Genomic DNA, 21,525 nt, shown 5'->3' on the forward strand with positions numbered 1-21,525 from the left:
GTAAGCCATTGAGGAGCAAAGTGACCAAATGCTTTTTGCAAAGGCAGTCCTGCACAGTACAGTGAACTCAAACCTCCCTCGTGTGTGGTTTAGATTTTCAGAGTTCTCTATTACCACATGCTAAAACTGAATTTGCTGTCATATCTATCGTGGAGAGATCTTTTTGGTGCTGGTTTATTGGTTCGATCCACTGCTAGCAGCTCCTCGTTGTCGAAAGTGTCAGTTTTGATTTCTATTACTTTTTTTGTTAACAATTATGATTACAAACACGAGAGATGCTGTAAAGCCCTGATAGAAAATGTGAATGTTTCATTTAATGTAGTTAACTCTGGCTTGACTGTAAATTGCATTAATTCATAAAAATATCAAGTTAAAGTTTGTCTTTTACTATGTATATAAAGATTTGGTTAAAATGTGAATGGTTTAATCTTGTCCCTTGATGTACGTATGAATAACTGTTTATGGTGCTTGGTGGACATTATATATTCTGCAAGTTAATAATTTAGTATGACACACTTTTGGCTTCATGAACCACATGTTCCCAAATAAATAACACTGTCCATCTTTAGCTGTTTTTACCATTCCTATTTACTTATGTCAGTGCTACACTTCCAAATACACCCCTTTGCCGCCCTTTCTATTTTACTGCCAAAACAGCACTCCCTAAACACACACAGATGATGTCCATAAATCCCAATATGATTTAGTACTCGTATAAATGAGGTGCTATACTTTTTTATTTCAGCCATAAAGTCGATTTGGTTTTTATACTGCTCCCACAAGTACAGTAGTCTACACCTAGCAGTGTTTTTTTTCTCGAAATGGACCCGACTGTTGCATGTGCACCGCCTTTATTGGATTTGTGCCGTTCAAGCCCAATCGAATGGAAGTAAAGACTGCCAATTTCCTAAAATACATGTGCTACGGAATATACACTGCTTGATTTAGAAGTCTTTTGGGGTATACAATCAACTGACAAACGTTAATTTGGGGTCGACTTTTTCCCATGTATTCTACTTGAGTCCATGTCAAATCTGCAGGACACAACCTGCGCACAATATCTCTTCAGTCAACTTTCAGAAGATACATTTATAGGACAAATTATTCGGATTTTTTTTTGTATTAGTTGGCATCTAAAATTACAGCTGTCAGTACCACATAAATAAACCAGATAATTAAAATGACCAATTTAAGAAAACTCATTTCACTTTACAAGCAAAATTACACTACAAAATCGCAATCTGTTGGTATTCGACAAATTCATGGTGCTTTGCTTGTTCTTCGGCCTGGTGTCAGACTAGACGTAACAGAGTAAACGTAAATCCGAGATACTCTTACATAAGGCAGATGGTTACTCAAGGCAAACACAAATGTTGGGTGGGTGAGCCTATAACACGAACGTCTAGAAACCCAACGGGTTTCAAATCGGATCATGGACAATTTGTTAATTAGCAACTTTTCAACTACTTGTTCGCTGCTTTGCAACTACTTAGCATGTTAGCCTATCCCAACCCTTCTAACCCAAACCATTTTAGCTAACCTTATACCTAACTCCTAGTCTCGGTAACGTTAGCCACCTAGCTGGATTTCGTAAGATATCATACGAAATGGGTGGAGGACATGTACAAATTAATATATACCATACGAAATGTAACATGCATATCATACTAAATTATGCCTCGGATTTACGTACAGAATAATACGAAATGCTCTGACACCAGGCTGTTCAAACCGCTGAGAGAAAGAGGGAGAGAGCGAGTCATACTTTCCAAAAACTCACCATGTGTAATTTGACTTCACTTGCACCAGCGACGGACTAAACTGCGTACGTCTCCGGAATTTTCTTCTATAAGGTAATCTTTGCAATAAGAAATTTGCAATACGCCGTTTGATTACATTTGTAAGTATGTTGTTGCTTTGCTTGACAGTTTAGCGAAGATATTGTATAAACAGGAAGATACGACAAAATTATGACCGTTTGCAGAATGAACCGATTGCAGTGTTGGAACGATTAGGATTATTTTCCACCGCCTGTCGGTAATGATTTGATTGACCCCATTTTCGTTGGAACCAAATATCTAAATGAGTTTGTTCATAACATAAGCAGTGGAGTAGCCCACTGTGTTTGCATTTAGTTGTTTATATTTCACCTATGTCCAGGTGGTTTCATTAAGATGTGTTTAACAGTGATGGTCCCACAACATTATTGCAATGCTTTATAGGCTTGCATTTGTACTGTAAGTATCAGGAAAATACTTTTAAACACATTTTGTCGCCTGCAGCAAGGACATAACACGGAAAACTGGTTAGACAGTCTGCCCTAGTGCCACAATGCCAAACATTACTGTTAGACCACCCTACTGGTAGGAAGAAAATACACAGGAAAAAATAAGTGAAAGTTGTTCAAGAACGGATTCAAGTCACTAACCTCTGTCTGCAGAACATATTATATGTGAGAAATGCAGAAAGGTTACTGTGAACTGTAACGTTCAAAACAAAGAGTCCTGTGGCTTGGAAATGAGCTCATGTTTTCCTGGATGAATGATTCACTGTTGGACTAGTACCATGTTTATTTCTAGCAGCACAAATTAGGTCTATCTAAATGACAATGCCCATTACATTACTCCTCAGGCCCAGTAGCCTTGCTTGCCAGGCTAATAGACACTGCTGGGGAACAAGACTAGTCCAGCTACATTGTGATGAAGTGGCTCCACGATGGAACAACTAGCTGGGCTTGGCTCTGCCTCTCCTGTTGCCTCCTGAGTGCCTGGTGCCCGGTGGGGGCAGAGGTGGGACCCACGCCCGTCCCTGAGTCAGGGAAGCCCATGCAGGGAGACTGGGAGTGGGGCTCCGGTTCCTTCAACCTCCAGGATCTACTCCAAAGCTTCCCCGCCGACAGCCCTTTTGTGACAGAGACTCCGGGGAATCCTGTCAACTGCTCCCAGCGCTTCTGGCTGCCCTCTGCCTCCCCAGTCTGCTGGGACGACATCGCCGGGCCGGAGGAGTTTGAGCAGTCTCGTCTGCTGGTGCTCCAGAATAGGGCGGCCCTGCAGGCGGTGTCCCTGGCCAGCGAGGTGGTGGTAGAAGGGGGAACTTCAGCCTCGTTTAAACAGCAGGCCTTGGAGGACTTGCAGGTGGTGAGGGCGGACTACCTGAACGTGACAGAGACGACAGCGACCATGCAGAAGGTGTTCCTCACACTGGAGGAGAAGAGGAAGGAGGGGACTGAGCACTGGACCTTCTCAAGGTGAGGGGGAGGGAGCGCAGGACCTTCAAGGTGAGGGGGAGGGAAGGGAGTGCAGGACCTTCAAGGTGACGGGTAGGGGACAGAGCACTGGACCCTCAAGGTGAGGGGGAGGGAGCGCAGGACCTTCAAGGTGACGGGTAGGGGACAGAGCACTGGACCCTCAAGGTGAGGGGGAGGGAGCGCAGGACCTTCAAGGTGAGGGGGAGGGGACGGAGCGCTGGACCTTCTCAATGTGAGGGGTAGGGGACAGAGCGCTGGACCTTCTCAATGTGAGGGGTAGGGGACAGAGCGCTGGACCTTCTCAATGTGAGGGGTATGGGACAGAGCGCTGTACCTTCTCAAGGTGAAGGGGAGGGAAGGGAGCGCAGGACCTTCAAGGTGAGGGGTAGGGGACAGAGCACTGGACCCTCAAGGTGATGGGTAGGGGACAGAGCACTGGACCTTCTCAAGGTGAGGGGTAGGGGACAGAGCGCTGGACCTTCTCAAGGTGAGGAGTAGGGGACAGAGCGCTGGACCTTCTCAAGGTGAGGGGTAGGGGACAGAGCGCTGGACCTTCTCAGTGTGAGGGGTAGGGGACAGAGCGCTGGACCTTCTCAAGGTGAGGGGTAGGGGACAGAGTGCTGGACCTTCTCAAGGTGAGGGGTAGGGGACAGAGCGCTGGACCTTCTCAAGGTGAGGGGTAGGGGACAGAGCGCTGAACCTTCTCAAGGTGAGGGGTAGGGGACAGAGCGCTGGACCTTCTCAAGGTGAGGGGTAGGGGACAGAGCGCTGGACCTTCTCAAGGTAGGGGGCAGAGCGCTGGACCTTCTCAAGGTGAGGGGTAGGGGACAGAGCGCTGGACCTTCTCAAGGTGAGGGGTAGGGGACAGAGCGCTGGACCTTCTCAAGGTGAGGGGTAGGGGACGGAGCGCTGGACCTTCAAGGTGAGGGGTAGGGGACGGAGCGCTGGACCTTCTCAAGGTGAGGGGTAGGGGACGGAGCGCTGGACCTTCTCAAGGTGAGGGGTAGGGGACGGAGCGCTGGACCTTCTCAAGGTGAGGGGTAGGGGACGGAGTGCTTGACCTTCAAGGTGAGGGGTAGGGGACGGAGCGCTGGACCTTCTCAAGGTGAGGGGTAGGGGACAGAGCGCTGGACCTTCTCAAGGTGAGGGGTAGGGGACAGAGCGCTGGACCTTCTCAAGGTGAGGGTAGGGGACAGAGCGCTGGACCTTCTCAAGGTGAGGGTAGGGGACGGAGCGCTGGACCTTCTCAAGGTGAGGGGTAGGGGACGGAGCGCTGGACTTTCTCAAGGTAGGGGGCAGAGCGCTGGACCTTCTCAAGGTGAGGGGTAGGGGACAGAGCGCTGGACCTTCTCAAGGTGAGGGGTAGGGGACAGAGCGCTGGACCTTCTCAAGGTGAGGGGTAGGGGACGGAGCGCTGGACCTTCAAGGTGAGGGGTAGGGGACGGAGCGCTGGACCTTCTCAAGGTGAGGGGTAGGGGACGGAGCGCTGGACCTTCTCAAGGTGAGGGTAGGGGACGGAGCGCTGGACCTTCTCAAGGTGAGGGTAGGGGACGGAGCGCTGGACCTTCTCAAGGTGAGGGGTAGGGGACGGAGCGCTTGACCTTCAAGGTGAGGGGTAGGGGACGGAGCGCTGGACCTTCTCAAGGTGAGGGGTAGGGGACAGAGCGCTGGACCTTCTCAAGGTGAGGGTAGGGGACAAGAGCGCTGGACCTTCTCAAGGTGAGGGGTAGGGGACAGAGCGCTGGACCTTCTCAAGGTGAGGGTAGGGGACGGAGCGCTGGACCTTCTCAAGGTGAGGGTAGGGGACGGAGCGCTGGACCTTCTCAAGGTGAGGGTAGGGGACGGAGCGCTGGACCTTCTCAAGGTGAGGGGTAGGGGACAGAGCGCTGGACCTTCTCAAGGTGAGGGGTAGGGGACAGAGCGCTGGACCTTCTCAAGGTGAGGGGTAGGGGACAGAGCGCTGGACCTTCTCAAGGTGAGGGGTAGGGGACAGAGCGCTGGACCTTCAAGGTGAGGGGTAGGGGACGGAGCGCTGGACCTTCTCAAGGTGAGGGGTAGGGGACAGAGCGCTGGACCTTCTCAAGGTGAGGGGTAGGGGACAGAGCGCTGGACCTTCTCAGGGTGAGGGGGGAGATTCACTCACTGCACCACAGCACTGAGTTGGCCCCTAGTCTTGTTCCACATGCTGTTTGTGTTAAATAGGACGGCATGGTAGTGTTGCTTTTATTTTTACTCCTAAGGAATGAATACTCAGTCATATCAATGTCTTTTTTAACACAGTGTTTGTTAAAGGCATAGTAAAACTATTGAGAAATTCAATGATTGTAGAAGCTTGTTCAAAGGGAATTGAGGTTACTTCCTCTAGGGACTTGTGCAAGCAGGATAATGTGTAGGGGAGTGAGGGAACTAAACGATCAATCAAATGTATTTATAAAGCCCTTTTTACATCAGCCAATGTCAAAGTGCTATACAGAAACCCATCCTAAAAATCCCCAAAAGCAAGCAATGCAGAAATAGAAGGGTATGTGGAGCTTTCTGCTACAACCAGCATTGTTGAATTCCTAGCAGATGAAGTCATGCATGATCAACCACTAGTCAGGACCTGTCCTACTGAGTAGAGGGGTCCAAGAACAGAGCGGGAACAGTCGCCTGAATCATTTCACGTTCTACTTCTTCAGTCCTCCCCACATCTGGCTGAATCAAAGTCCTGGTATGAGATTCATTACAATGCAATTTAATGAGATCAGACTTTCTCTTTCTAGTATGATACAGTTTGAACCAATCCCGCTGGTATTTGTTTATTCGGATCCCCATTAGCCGAAGCAGTAGCTATTCTTCCTGGGGTCCACACAAAAACACAAAACATGACATGGAATAAAACACTGTTACACTGATAGACAAGAACAGTCGCACACATAAAATACACAACTAAATACTAATGTGTGTGTAATTGATAGTGTGTCGATGTAAATATTTAGGAGCTCAAAGAGTACATTGTTATAGTAAAATGTATGAAACCTGTTATTAGGTTCATGTGTATGAGAACCTTTTGTGATTTTTTGTTGATGTTGTCTGTTTCTAGTATAAAGGAGCACATTGCCAAAACGAAGGACTCCATCAACGGAAAAGACAACGTGGCAGCCCTCCTAGAGAAACAGTTCTCTAGCCTAGAGAAGTCTTTACACATCATGCAACTCCGACTTGACAAACTAATGGCACAGTGAATGTGTTCTTCAGGATATTTTTTTGTCAGCTTTTGAATTAACTGTACCGTCATGTAATATATCCCACTAACAATGCATGCAAACTCAGGTTAAAAAACCCTTTACAAAACATGAGGTGCACTTTCTTTGTATATGAACTAGGTATTTTATTCTTCTGTAGTCACATTCCTATTAGGTGTATTTTAATCCTATCTGAAACCCAAACTGCATGCAAAGCCTACAGCATCAGGGAGATTTTGATGGAAATAAAACCTATTTTTATACTCAGCATGCACACCTGTTCCAGAAAGAGATGTTATTTATTGAAGTAAAACTGTGTGACACTTATACAATGTGGTATAAAATTGTAACATTTATGTAAATGCTTTGTTGCATCAAGGTGAAGACAATAGAACACAAATAGGGAATGATCTGTAGAGCATGAAGATTTTATTTTCATTAACTAAACTATGGAACACAAAAACAAAACAAAAGGCAAGTCTCAATTGTTAGATGGGATGAAATTGCTGTTACAAACACTTGTAGAAATATAGACAGAGGTTCAAGTTCAGTGCATTCTTTCCATTTTTGAGACCATACACGCTAGCAGTTACAGTAGCCTGCTTTATAGTTCAACCACACACAGTGGCATATTTAGACTTTGATTTAATAAATGTAGCATTAAGTCTGTGTGGTGATTTATTTTTTTCACATAAACCTAAATATTGCAATGACGGTCCTCGCGTAAATTCATCACAATCTGAGAGGAGCTGTTACTAAAAAATGAAATTAGAGATTCAATATTAAATTAGTGCTGCCTGCAACCACCCAGTACTGAAACTACCAATGGTTTTGACTGAGTAATATGGTAAATATCACATTAAACACAGCAAAATTCTAAAGTGTCTTTTATACTCAGTCACATTGCTAAAAGGAATCGGTTTGCATGTGTAGATCTCTAAAGATAAGTTATCAACATTGTTTATGAATGAAAGGTATATAATACAAAAAGTCATAAAGTAGATAGTCTGCATTAGCAAAGACTGCGCATTGGGGTTCCTCTTTATAAAAAGGACACAACTAATGAGTTAATTTGGTTTGACCTGAGAACTGGAATATATGTCTTGAATATAGAGTTTTTTAAAGCACCTGATTTGTTCAACCTTTGCTTTAAGATCTTGTTTAGAAAAATAATGCCCAAAACAGATGAAAGCTTGCACTATTTGGACTGAATGGTATCAAAACCAGAGGAAGCACAAACGTTTCTCTTCGGCAGCAGGTGATTGCTGTAGGGGGGAATATGTGGGTGGTATCATGGTCAGCATATGATTATGATTTTAATGGTTTATCTGTTGTCAACTCACATACTGATTCTTTCTGACCCCAAACTGAATGACCATTATCTGGAAGACTGGGCAACTAATGGTAGTAAACATAATATACTCTAGTACGTCTCAGGGAAGGCCTATATAATACCATCGCCTGGAAGTAGTATGGAATGAGCTGGAGAAAAAAAGCTTCAACAGACTCCATGCTAGCAACCACTATTGCTTGAAGGGTTGCATGTCTTTTCAATTGTCTGCTTCCTCAATTGGATTTTCCTCTATGAGCTTCAGGTAATCTCGAGCGAAGATCTTCTTTGGTAGGATATCTGCAACGGTATAATGAACAGATAGTCAATATTGACTACCTACTGTATGCTCAGAGAGAAGAGAATGTAAGTCACGTGGTGGTGGCAACACTATTTCTTACCTGTGAGAAACTGAAAAGTCTCTGTTCCCTCAACAGTATTGGCCAGATCACTGTACAAGAGTGTCTTATTGTCTTTCCCTGGTCCATTATTGAACGAGGACAGAGCCAAGTACTGAACGAACAGTTCCTACAAGACACGAGTGTTATGAATGAAATTGTTATTACATAGGACAGTTCCCATTTATTAACAGTGACACTACAATGGAGGCCAGTCTTCAATTTACAAGGCTCTGATGGATGTAAAGTAAGCCGAGGCAAAGACATTCAGTCATTAGGGTTTACATCCTATTTTGGTTGAGGCTCTACAGCCATGTCAGTGCAGGGCTAGCTGGCTAACTGTTACAGCCATTCAGTGCTAGCTAGCTACCTTCTTCACGAGCTTGAACTAATGGAAGTAGCTAGCTAGCACTGCCTGTATGAAAATGCTGCAAAACTAGCTAGCTGACCTAGCTATTGGCTAGCTAGCATAACTACGCAAGTAAACTGAATTCAACCTACTGTTGCTTTGGTGGTGATGAGAAGAGCCTCTTGGTTGATGCTTGAAACGTCGGGAGAACTTTTCATGATCATTTTCACGCGAGTCATTGGAAGAGAGATGCCTTTGCTGTTAGATGCATGATTAACGTTGTCTCCAGACATTTTGACATGAATAAGGAAATTTCTTCAGTGGTACTGGTAGCAAACGTTGATATACAGTTGCGAGGAGTGGAAGGTCCCCACTACTTCCTGATCAGTGACGTAGTAGGCGTGCTTGGATCGTTTTTTTTCTCTCACCCAAAACTAAAGTAGCTAGCTACCGTATGTACTTCTGTTTCAGACAATATTATCGTTTTTTTGCTTGATTTTTACAAAGTAGCTAAGCGTTTATAAGCCTGCCTGCTCGATAAATATAAGGCTGCCGATATACTCCATCACAGTAGGTGGCGCAATAACGTTACACTTTTAAGTGCTCCAACACGTCACTAACTATCTGAAAGAAGGAAAATACATTTTACGGACAGGTTATCGGTGTTTTCCTTTAAACATAGCTTTCGATTATTGCTGGGTTTATTTGCATTCTGTATCTGTTTGTCTGCGCGAGCGGACGAGTGGCTCTTTTTTTGTTGCTGATGTTGTTAGCCAGAAAGCAGTTAGCTAAATAGCTAGCTAGCTAGCTTCTGCATTCATCATTTCACTGGCCAACACGTTCAAGATGCCTCTGGGTTTGAAACCATGTTGCGCTGTCTGCAAAACAAACTCATCGTCTATGTGGAAAAAGGGAAACCAAGGAGAGATCCTGTGCAATAACTGCACGGGGAAGAGCACCAGCAGTGGAGCATCTGGACCCTCGGTGTCCTCCAACACACTACAGAATAATGGCGGGGGCAAGCAGGTTGTTTGTCGTTTTGAGCACATACACTAAGTGTACAAAACATTAGGAACACCTGCTCTTTCCATACCAAGTAAATCCAGGTGAACGCTGATTCCTTATTGATGATGTCACCTGTTAAATCCACTTCAATCAGTAGATGAAGGGGATGACACAGGTTAATTACACATTTTTAAGCCGTGAGACATGGGTTGTGTATGTGTGCCATTCCGAGGAGGGTAAATGAGCAAGAATAAAGTGTTAAGTGCCTTTGAACGGGGTATGGAACTAGGTTGTGTGTCGAGCTGCGACGCTGCTGGGTTTTTCACGATCAACAGTTTCTCATGTGCATCAAGAATGGTCCAGCCAACTTGACACAACTGTGGGAAGCATTGGAGTCAACATGGCCAGCATCCCGTGGTATGCTTTTGGCAACTTGTAGAGTCCATGCCCCGATAAATTGAGGCTGTTCTGAGGGCAAAAGCGGGTGCATCTCAATATTAAGGTGTTCCTAATGTTTTGTACACTCAGTGTACATAGGCCTGCACTATAATGTACTGTGCTGTGCTCCCCTTAGTGACTGTAACTCCATACTAACAATATATGCATGTTTACACATTGTCACCCTGATGGAGATTGGTATTTGGTATTTGACACATCTTGTCCACAGTCTAAACAAGAGATCCACAGGAGATCAGCACGGTTGAGGAGCACAAAGTACAAAGCCCCTGCCTCTGAAAAAAAGGTGTCTACCAAAGGAAAAGGCAGAAGACACATATTCAAACTAAAAAATGTAAGTATATTATTAGTTCAAATACACAGGAACTATCTTTGTGTTGGATTGTCAGAAATCACAGGGGTTCAAATCTAAGCTCCTCCCAATGTGACCCCCCCCCAGCCAATCAAAGCACCAGAATCTGTTTCCACAATCATCACATCAGAATCAGTCTTTTATAAGGTATGTTTACTTTTTATAAATCAGTTCTGTACAATATATTAGCAAACATAAAACGTATCTGTTGTATAATGTATGCCACAGATATGTATAGCTGTCAACAATCGTTCTGCCTTTGTGTCATTGTGCAGGGTGTGTATTATCAGATGGGAGACGTCATCAAAGTGACAGACGAGGATGATGGGAGGCCGTACTATGCACAGATCAGAGGTTTCATCCAGGACCAGTACTGTGAGAGGAGTGCCGCGTTGACTTGGTTGATACCAACCCAGGCCAGTCCTAAGGACCTGTTTGATCCAGCCACTTACATTGTTGGTGAGTGATGATTGAACCTAAGTATTTATCTCACATTTTTAAAGTTACATTTGAGCACACAGAAATAAGTGGTCTCTTTCTGAACATTGTGTATATGGGAGTAATGTCACAGTAGACTCAAAAGACCACTACTAGCTGATAATGTTTCCATTACTGATTTTTTTTGATTGTGTCTATAGGTCCAGAGGAGGATCTACCCAGGAAGATGGAGTACTTGGAGTTTGTGTGCCACGCCCCCTCGGAGTACTTCAAGTCCAGGAGCTGCCCCTATCCCACCATTCCTATCCGTCCAGAGAAAGGCTACATCTGGACCCATATTGGACCCACGCCGGCCATCGCTATCAAAGAATCATTTGGCAACAGCAATTAGCCGCTGGGTCAATTAACATGAAGAAATTAACTTTGTCTGTTAGTCTGCTAGTACAAGGCACTTGACCCAAATTGCTCCAGGGTCGCCGTTGATAATGGCAGACCCCGGCCATGACCCACTCTCGTGAGAGTGGTTTAGGGTGAGTTGGAACATGCTAAAAAAACATTTCCAATTCACACGTGTATTAATACACACTTGTACATGTATGAAATGGGACAAATATAAACACCCACATAATAATAATAATTATTATTATAATAGTCTGAATATTGAAAGTGTTTGTAATTCAACGTTTACAAACCCTTCTAAGTCAAACCCTTCCAACACTACAGGGACGGACCCATGAAATGATCATCCTGAGGTGACAGACATGGGATTGACTTTTTTTATTCGGTAATAAATGTGGAAAATACCTTTTTCATAAGCTTTGTACTGGAATGTTTTTCAAACAACATATCATTTTTATTTGGACATCTGTGCAATACATGTTGTGTTATACCTAAAAATAAAACAGTATTTATCAAGATGCTGTTAATAGACTCCAAGTTCTATCCCTTTTGGTATATATTTTTAGACACTTTGTGAAACCTTTATGATCATTTACCTCAGTCACCAGTCCTTTTTTTTAAATCAAGAAACTAACTCTTCCTTGATGTCACATTACATGGTTAATATTGATCTGCATGTAATCTATCATTATCTTTGAGACCATTTCAGCTAATCAGTAAAGCCAAATGATTTGGGACATGAAGAAATTCCTGTTAAAAGTATGTTCAGTCTGTGTTGTGGTGTGTGCTGGGAGTGTTACTGTGTCCCGCATCCATATGTGTAGAAGTAGACTGGTTGTACATCGGGCTGTCCATGGACAGCCTCATGGCTGTGTGACGCATGTTCCCCTTCTGGAACAGGTGAGCAGATGCTGTGTTCGAGTCTATGACATGAGCCTGAAACACAGACACGTAACAGAATAGTGAATGTAAGCTTATCGACAACTCTAGGAAGAGTCAATCTATTGTGTACCCATAAAGCTCTGGTCAAAATGAGTGCACTACATAGGGAATAGGGTGCCATGTCCACTGCCTTCCTACCTTCTCCAGGGTGATGAGGGTGGACAGTATGTCTCCGGTGCGGCCTGTGGCGATATCATTATTCAATAGGTTGTCCTGGAGGGTTGCAGCCATATGGTTCCTCATCATCACCTCCTGCTCTTGCTTTACGTTGAATGACAGGCTGTGCACCTCCTCCACTATACTGTAGATAAACACATACCCATGGTCGGACATATACTTACAATTCATCCACTGTACAAAGACAATATTTTTTTTCCATTAAAGACCATCTTTACTTATAAGGGAGAAAACATTGTCTAATTGAATTCAGAAAAATAGAGATTGAAAAACATAATTTCTTGGTATCACAATTACTTTATTTTATGGCACTCTTATTTTACCAGGTAAATTGACTGAGAACACATAATTTACAGCAACGAGCTGGGGAATAGTTACAGGGAGAGGGGATGAATGAGCCAATTGGAAACGTAAATCAGTTACTGTGATGGACGATGAAAAAATGTATAGTGGCTTCAATAGCTTCTAGCTAGAACAGAGACTTCCGTTACACTACCTGTCCAGCTCTTGTCTTATCTCCCTGTAGGCAGCCATGTTCTTCTGCATAGCAGCTGTGACAAGGGCCAGCTCCTCGAAGGTGTCCATGGTCAGGTTCTCTAGACAGCTCGCCTTCCAGGGCTTCTGGCGCCGGATCATGTTGGACTTGGTCACCACCTCCTCCACGTGGATGGTGCTCTGTTCCGCCAAGCCTCCCGTGTCCTCTGGAATCAGCTGTGTGAGGGGACGGTTTGAGGAGAGAGGACTAAATACATAGGGAACTACGAAAGAGCAGTGGTCGTATTGATGATTTTGAATGGCAGCTAGCTTGTAATAATCCGTATACAAATCATCACGCATACCCACCCCCTTTGAAAGGCTGGTCATGGCTCATATCAACACCATCATGTCGGAAACCCTAGACCCACTCCAATTCGCATACCCCCCAACAGATCCACAGATGACGCCATCTCAATCGCACTCCACACTGCTCTTTCCCACCTGGACAAAAGGAACACCTATGTGACAACGCTGTTCATTCACTACAGCTCAGCGTTCACCACCATAGTGACCACAAAACTCATCACTAAGCTAAGTACCCTGGGAATAAACACCTCCCTCTGCAACTGGACTTCCTGACAGGCCGGCCCCAGGTGGTAAGGGTAGGTAACAACACATCTGCCATGCTGATCCTCAACACTGGGGCCCCTCTGGGGTGCGTGCTTAGTCCCCTCCTGTGCTCCCTGTTCACCCAGGACTGCTCTGCCAAGCACAACTCCAACACCATCATTAAGTTTGCTGATGACACAACAGTGGTAGGCCTGATCACCAACAATGATGAGATATAGGAAAAAGGAGGGCCGAACAGGCTGCCATTAACATTGACGGGATGGAAGTGGAGCGGGTCGAGAGTTTTAAGTTCCTTATTGTCCACCTCACCAACAAACTATCATGGTCCAAACACACCAAGACAGTTGTGAAGAGGGCACGACACCACCTTTTCCCCCTCAGGAGACCGAAAATATTTGGTATGGGTCCCCAGATCCTCAAAAAGTTCTACAGCTGCACCATCGAGAGCATCCTGACCGGTTGTATCACCGCCTGGTATGGCAACTGCTCGGCATCTGACCGTGAGGCTCAACAGAGGGCAGTGTGTACGGCCCAGTACACCACTGGGGCCAAGCTTCTTGACATACAGGACCTATATACTAGGCGGTGTCAGAGGAAGGCCCAAAAAATGGTCAAAGACTCCAGTCACCCAAGTCATAGACTGTTAACTCACGGCAAGCGGTACAGGAGCGCCAAGTCTTGGTCCAAAAGGCTCATTAAGAGCTTCTACCCCCAAGCCATAAGTCTGCTGAACAATCAGACAAATGGCCACCCAGACTATTTACATTTACCCCCCCCCCCCCACTGTTTATTATCTATGTATAGTCAGTTTTCAAATTACCTCGACTAACTTGTACCCCTGCACATTGACTCGGTACTAGTACCCGCTGTATATAGCCTCATTATTGTTTTGTAATTTTCTTGTTACTTTTTAATTTGATTACAGTTTTGTATTTTTTTCGACTTTACTTCATTTGGTACATATTTTCTTAATTATATTTCTTGAACTGCATTGTTGGTTAAGGGCTTGTAAGTAAGAATTTCACGGTAAGGTCTACACCTGTTTTATTTGGCCACGTGACAAATAACATTTTATTTTATTTGATCAACAATACACATTTGAGGGTCAAGAAGCCGTTACAGACAGTGCCTTGATATAAATAACACTACGTGACAAACACTAAAATGTGGAAAGGGAAAGAGTGACAGACTAACCGCCGCCGGCGAACACTCGTTCGGATTCTTTTCATCATAGTCGGGCATGGAGATCTCAAGGTTGGTGGTTACCACGGCAACGAGAAGGTTGGCGAAGATGAAGGCTCCGCCAGTGAGGAAGATGAAAAAGTAGAGAGAAGCTCCGTACATCAGCCCCTCATCACTACAGTGCAGAGAGAAAGGACAACACTTACCACATAAGGACAAAATACATAGAACTATGTCTACAATATGTAGGCATTTTCACATCAGCTTTTCACTCTATTGCAAAATGTTAAGCCCCATTTGACTACAATTAGCAGGTTGACGTTAATATCATGAGTCTTGTCCTGGAGGTAGAATTGAGTGATTTCTGTTTTGATATCGGCAGAGTAAAAATGGGCTATATTGTAAAAATGTATGAAACACTTTTTGATCTTAATTTAAGGTTAGGCATTAGGGTTAGCAGTGTGGTTAAGGTTAGGCATTAGGGTTAGCAGTGTGGTTAAGGTTAGGCATTAGGGTTAGCAGTGTGGTTAAGGTTAGGCATTAGGGTTAGCAGTGTGGTTAAGGTTAGGCATTAGGGTTAGCAGTGTGGTTAAGGTTAGGCATTAGGGTTAGCAGTGTGGTTAAGGTTAGGTTAAAAGGCAGATTTTATGACTTTGTGGCTGTGCAAGCTAGTGACCACTGCAGAGCTGCCTCCAGAATAAAAATATTTTTTTATGAACAACTTTTTATTTAGTTTAGTCTTTTTTTGGGGGGGGGGGGGGGTTACAGGTACAACAACAATAGGATACATTAATACAAAAGAGAACCCCAACCCATCCCCCCCCCCTCAGTCCCTATTGACAAGCCTTATACAAAGATAATGTTAGATTACAAAATGCAATTATGTTTGTGGTCATTAGCTTATGCCTGCCCATACCATAACCCCACCGCCACCATGGGGCACTCTGTTCACAAGGTTGACATCAGCAAACCGCTCGCCCACACAACGCCATATTTTTATAATATTTTTTAACCAGGTAGGCAAGTTGAGAACAAGTTGAGAACAAGTTCTCATTTACAATTGCGACCTGGCCAAGATAAAGCAAAGCAGTTCGACACATACAACGACACAGAGTTACACATGGAGTAAAACAAACATACAGTCAATAATACAGTATAAACAAGTCTATATACGATGTGAGCAAATGAGGTGAGATAAGGGAGGTAAAGGCAAAAAAAGGCCATGGTGGCAAAGTAAATACAATATAGCAAGTAAAACACTGGAATGGTAGATTTGCAGTGGAAGAATGTGCAAAGTAGAAATAAAAATAATCGGGTGCAAAGGAGCAAAATAAATAAATAAATAAATACAGTAGGGAAAGAGGTAGTTGTTTGGGCTAAATTATAGGTGGGTTATGTACAGGTGCAGTAATCTGTGAGCTGCTCTGACAGTTGGTGCTTAAAGCTAGTGAGGGAGATGTGTTTCCAGTTTCAGAGATTTTTGTAGTTCGTTCCAGTCATGGGCAGCATAGAACTGGAAGGAGAGGCGGCCAAAGGAAGAATTGGTTTTGGGAGTGACTAGAGAGATATACCTGCTGGAGCGTGTGCTACAGGTGGGAGATGCTATGGTGACCAGCGAGCTGAGATAAGGGGGGACTTTACCTAGCAGGGTCTTATAGATGACATGGAGCCAGTGGGTTTGGCGACGAGTATGAAGCGAGGGCCAGCCAACGAGAGCATACAGGTCGCAATGGTGGGTAGTATATGAGGCTTTGGTGACAAAACCGATTGCACTGTGATAGACTGCATCCAATTTGTTGAGTAGGGTATTGGAGGCTATTTTGTAAATGACATCGCCGAAGTCGAGGATTGGTAGGATGGTCAGTTTTACAAGAGACCCTCCGATTTGACACACTGAACTCTATCAGAGAAGTAGTTGGTGAACCAGGCGAGGCAATCATTTGAGAAACCAAGGCTGTCGAGTCTGCCGATGAGGATGTGGTGATTGACAGAGTCAAAAGCCTTGGCTCCATCAATGAATACGGCTGCACAGTAATGTTTCTTATCGATGGCGGTTAAGATATCGTTTAGGACCTTGAGCGTGGCTGAGGTGCACCCATGACCAGCTCTGAAACCAGATTGCATAGCAGAGAAGGTATGGTGAGATTCGAAATGGTCGGTAATCTGTTTGTTGACTTGGCTTTCGAAGACCTTAGAAAGGCAGGGTAGGATAGATATAGGTCTGTAGCAGTTTGGGTCAAGAGTGTCCCCCACTTTGAAGAGGGGGATGACCGCAGCTGCTTTCCAATCTTTGGGAATCTCAGACGACGCGAAAGGTAGGTTGAACAGGCTAGTAATAGGGGTGGCAACAATTTCGGCAGATAATTTTAGAAAGCGAGGGTCCAGATTGTCTAGCCCGGCTGATTTGTAGGGGTCCAGATTTTGCAGCTCTTTCAGAACATCAGCTGACTGGATTTGGGAGAAGGAGAAATGGGGAAGGCTTGGGCGAGTTGTTGTGGGGGGTGCAGTGCTGTTGACCGGGGTAGGAGTAGCTAGGTGGAAAGCATGGCCAGCCGTAGAAAAATGCTTCTTGAAATTCTCAATTATGGTGGATTTATCAGTGGTGACAGTGTTTCCTATCTTCAGTGCAGTGGGCAGCTGGGAGGAGGTGTTCTTATTCTCCATGGACTTTACAGTGTCCCAGAACTTTTTCAAGTTAGTGTTGCAGGAAGCAAATTTCCTCTTGAAAAAGCTAGCCTTGGCTTTTCTAACTGCCTGTGTATAATGGTTTCTAGCTTCCGTGAACAGCTGCATATCCCGGGGGCTGTTCGATGCTAATGCAGAACGTCATAGGATGTTTTTGTGTTGGTTAAGGGCAGTCAGGTCTGGGGAGAACCAAGGGCTATATCTGTTCCTGGTTCTACATTTCTTGAATGGGGCATGTTTATTTAAGATAGTTAGGAAGACATATACGTGGTCTGAGGTTGTGAGGCCGGTTGAACGTACTGCCAAATGATCTAAAACGGCTTATGGTAGAGAAGTCAACATTTAATTTTCTGACAACAGCTCAGGTGGACATTCTTTCAGTCAGCATGCCAATTGCACGCTTCCCTCAAAACTTGAGATATCTGTGCCATTGTGTTGTGTGACAAAATTGCACATTTTAGAGTAGCCTATTATTATCCCCAGCACATGGTGAACCTGTGTAATGATCATGCTGTTTAATCAGCATGATCATCCTGATCATGTGTTCTATACACACAAAAAGCTCATTTGTTTACATCCCTGTCCTGTTCACTAACAGGGATGTAAACAAATGAGCTTTTGTGTGTATGGAACATTTCTGGGATCTTTTATTTCAGCTCATCAAACATGGGACCACCACTTTACATATTGCGTTTATATTTTTGTTCAGTGTATAATAGAGATCAGTCCTTTCGGGAGCCGAGATAATTTAAACATCCCAACATATTTTCAGAGTTGTGTATGGGCCTGACATTTTGATTCCATTTTGATTTTCAATTTTGCGCCAAATAGAAACTGTGTTGCAATAATAGGACCAAAGCGTAATTTACATTGTTTACGGGATATTAGTGAAGACCACCTCTTCCAGGGCAATAGGAGACAAGATTCATGATGAAAAACACTAACCTGCATTAGACTAATAAAGTCATCTCCTCTTGTTTTTCAAAATCTTTATCCAAGTACACATACTGTATGAACTGGATGAGGGGAAATGTAGTCTTTATCCAAGGACACATACTGTATGAACTGGATGAGGGGAAATGTAGTCTTTATCCAAGTACACATACTGTATGAACTGGATAAGGGGAAATGTAGTCTTTATCCAAGGACATACTGTATGAACTGGATAAGGGGAAATGTAGTCTTTATCCAAGGACATACTGTATGAACTGGATGAGGGGAAATGTAGTCTTTATCCAAGGACATACTGTATGAACTGGATAAGGGGAAATGTAGTCTTTATCCAAGGACATACTGTATGAACTGGATAAGGGGAAATGTAGTCTTTATCCAAGGACATACTGTATGAACTGGATGAGGGGAAATGTAGTCTTTATCCAAGGACATACTGTATGAACTGGATAAGGGGAAATATAGGGCCTTGTGTCAATTACGCCTTAAACTCCCTGTAGATGTCCATCCATCCGTCCTGGGTGATGCAGATGAAGAGGGTGTAGAGGGCTGAGAACAGGTCCCCAAAGGCTGATGGGACAGCAGCACTGAACAGGGTCACGCCGAACACCGCAAACACCTGACAGACACAGACAGAAAATCAACAGAGAGATTAGACACAAACACAGAGAGACACAAACACAGGGGACAACTGAGCAGATGTCCCACCATCACAAACACAGGGTACAACTGAGCAGATGTCCCACCATCACAAACACAGGGGACAACTGAGCAGATGTCCCACCATCACAAACACAGGGGACAACTGAGCAGATGTCCCACCATCACAAACACAGGGGACAACTGAGCAGTTGTAGAATCCATTCGTATGGTCTCATATCACTCCTTGAAACATCACACACTCATCTGGGGCCATAGTAACAAACCAACATATTAAATACTATAAACAAGAGCAAGAACTGGGGCGTCATCATTTGACTGTTCTCATGATTCTTTTCTCATTCAAAGTCACGAGAATGAGGTGAAGAAGTGGTAATGGATTAAGACGAATGATGATGAAGTGAGAGAGAATTAGAAAGAGTGAGAGGTTGAATTGGTACATGATTTAACACCTACAAGCATGATGATGAGGAGGAGGAAGAAGATGTTGGCCATGTCTGGAATGGACTGCATAATGACGGTGACCATCATAGCCATACCCTGCATGGAGGCAAACCCCCTGATACTACGGATTACCCTCAACACCCTGGAACACACACACAATAAATAACACATTACAACATGGAGCGACAACCCACTGAGCAGAGATGTCAATTCAACGTCTATTCCATGTTGGTTCAACGTCTATTCCAAGTTGGTTCAACGTCTATTCCATGTTGGTTCAACGTCTATTCCAAGTTGGTTCAACGTCTATTCCATGTTAGGTCAACGTCTATTCCAAGTTGGTTCAACGTCTATTCCATGTTGGTTCAAAGTCATTTCATTGAAATGACATGGAAACCCTGTTGATTCAACAAGTGTGTGACCAGTGGGAAAGCAGCACACAACAAAAACAAATAATGTTTCATGTTGATGTTTGACACACAAAAAAACTATTGTCCTAAAACTAAATTAGGTTAAGGTTAGGAGAATTAACGTGGCAGGTTAGGAGAATTATCGTGGCAGGTTAGGAGAATTAGGTTAAGATTAGAAAAAGGGTTGAGGTTAGCTAAAAGTGTAAAATTGTCCCCGACACAACTCAAACATATCTAGTTACAGCCAGGCCTGCACTGAGAACACCCTACGTTTCCACTAATGTGTTTCTGCAGAGTGTGAGGTGTACTCCTTCACCTGATGACCTTTAGTAAACTGTCCCCACCCTGGGGAAAGATCAGGGGTCCAAGCATCAGAGCCAGAGTGACCAAACAGTCCAGGACATTCCAGCCATTCTGAAATACCAACAATGAGACAGAGAGAGACAGAGAGAGAGACAGAGAGAGAGAGAGAGAGAGAGAGAGAGAGAGAGAGAGAGAGAAGAATGACACCGCAATGGTCTCTGAGAAGGCCACAGTAGGTAATAGGTTGTGTCAAATCAATCTCCTGACCAGACGTTACCTTCCAGAAGATGTTGAAGCCGTAGTACCACTTGACCAGGATCTCCCAGATGAAGACGGTGAGGATAATATGCTCACAGATGCTGAACGCAATGTCATACTTCTACAACGAACCAATCATACCATAGCATTTCAGGTCATTGTTATCTGCTGACTTGTCATGTAAAATGAGCTTTCAGTTTGAAAGTAGGCCTACAATACCTCTTTGTATTTTGTATTTTTTAGGGATCCCCATTAGCTACTCTTCCTGGGGTCCAAACACACCAAAGCATCCACATTACATATGAATCAATAGATAAAACAGTGAACTATGTTTGTACTGAATGAGCTAAAGATGAAACAGTACATCATATAACATCTCTACACCACCACATATCCACATCACAAAATGTTCAATTACACCATACACCAAGATGTCCTCAGTGACCATAAATTACCTTGGCAATGATAGCATCAGTTTGGAAGGCCATAATGATGCAGTTGCTGACAATCATGGTGATGATGAGTAATTTGAACAGGAAGTTCTCCAGCAGCGCACCCATGAGCACCTGGGAGACATAGTCCTCAGTGTCTGAGTCATCCTATAAGGTATAGTCAGAGGTCATTATTGGTATTCATCTAGCTGAAACCTGGAGCCCCTGTCTCCTGGACAGGTGAAAATAATTGAATAATCTCCCCAGATACCAGTATCAGTGATGAAGATCTGTCTGAAAAGTTTGAAAAAACTGAGTAGTGTGATTTCTCTGTATATCTCTCTATGTTAACCCACTCATTATTCACTATATAAGTAATCATACCTGTGAAAGCCCAACAGTATAAATATATCCTACACCTTTTGCTGGGTGATGTCTTTGATGTTGATCATCTCAGGCTCCTCATCTCGCTCTAGCATGGACCACCTCATCCCGGTGCTCTCCGACGCCCGCTGCAGTATAACAAATTGTTAATTGGATGCCCTAAAAACATGTTAGTCTTTTGTAAAAGTTGTTCAAATATATGGAAAAGTTCAAAGCAGATAATACACTTGAATAAATGTACAAAGAGAGCATATAGATGACATGGTGGTAGAGCGAAAACAGCCAATAGGCCTACCCTGGCGTTTGGAGTTCGTCTAGGCCTACCTGGAGGATGATCAAGCGTTTCCTGTAATCCATTTTTTCGCGCCTTCTCCCTTCAACCCATTTTTCAGG

General features: G+C 44.1%; 4 protein-coding genes across 4 annotated transcripts; 2 read left to right on the forward strand and 2 right to left on the reverse strand.

Moving 5' to 3' along the window:
- Nucleotides 1–1,730: 1,730 nt before the first annotated feature.
- On the forward strand, nt 1,731–6,745 carry si:ch211-57n23.1 (uncharacterized). The gene is made up of 3 exons (XM_064983054.1): nt 1,731–1,853; nt 2,632–3,247; nt 6,330–6,745. The coding sequence occupies exons 2-3, from the start codon at nt 2,700–2,702 to the stop codon at nt 6,469–6,471; spliced, it is 690 nt and encodes a 229-aa protein (XP_064839126.1). The 5' UTR covers nt 1,731–1,853; nt 2,632–2,699; the 3' UTR covers nt 6,472–6,745.
- A 138-nt stretch (nt 6,746–6,883) lies between these two features.
- On the reverse strand, nt 6,884–8,943 carry LOC135551819 (chromatin accessibility complex protein 1-like). The gene is made up of 3 exons (XM_064983055.1): nt 8,701–8,943; nt 8,203–8,329; nt 6,884–8,101 (listed from the first exon to the last, which is right to left on the reverse strand). Exons 1-3 carry the CDS (start codon nt 8,839–8,841, stop codon nt 8,022–8,024), a joined length of 348 nt encoding a protein of 115 aa, XP_064839127.1. The 5' UTR covers nt 8,842–8,943; the 3' UTR covers nt 6,884–8,021.
- Nucleotides 8,944–9,141: 198 nt separating this feature from the next.
- On the forward strand, nt 9,142–11,730 carry LOC135551817 (GATA zinc finger domain-containing protein 1). The gene is made up of 5 exons (XM_064983053.1): nt 9,142–9,574; nt 10,221–10,343; nt 10,449–10,508; nt 10,637–10,820; nt 11,000–11,730. The coding sequence occupies exons 1-5, from the start codon at nt 9,395–9,397 to the stop codon at nt 11,188–11,190; spliced, it is 738 nt and encodes a 245-aa protein (XP_064839125.1). The 5' UTR covers nt 9,142–9,394; the 3' UTR covers nt 11,191–11,730.
- A 49-nt stretch (nt 11,731–11,779) lies between these two features.
- LOC135553277 (cation channel sperm-associated protein 4-like) lies at nt 11,780–21,489 on the reverse strand. The gene is made up of 11 exons (XM_064985447.1): nt 21,457–21,489; nt 21,168–21,260; nt 20,773–20,916; nt 20,337–20,438; nt 20,073–20,170; nt 19,359–19,488; nt 18,725–18,861; nt 14,619–14,781; nt 12,814–13,028; nt 12,279–12,441; nt 11,780–12,134 (listed from the first exon to the last, which is right to left on the reverse strand). Exons 1-11 carry the CDS (start codon nt 21,487–21,489, stop codon nt 11,964–11,966), a joined length of 1,449 nt encoding a protein of 482 aa, XP_064841519.1. The 3' UTR covers nt 11,780–11,963.
- Between the last annotated feature and the right edge of the window lie 36 nt (nt 21,490–21,525).

This window comes from Oncorhynchus masou, chromosome 13, assembly GCF_036934945.1.
Source record: "Oncorhynchus masou masou isolate Uvic2021 chromosome 13, UVic_Omas_1.1, whole genome shotgun sequence".
Lineage (NCBI taxonomy): Eukaryota > Metazoa > Chordata > Actinopteri > Salmoniformes > Salmonidae > Oncorhynchus > Oncorhynchus masou.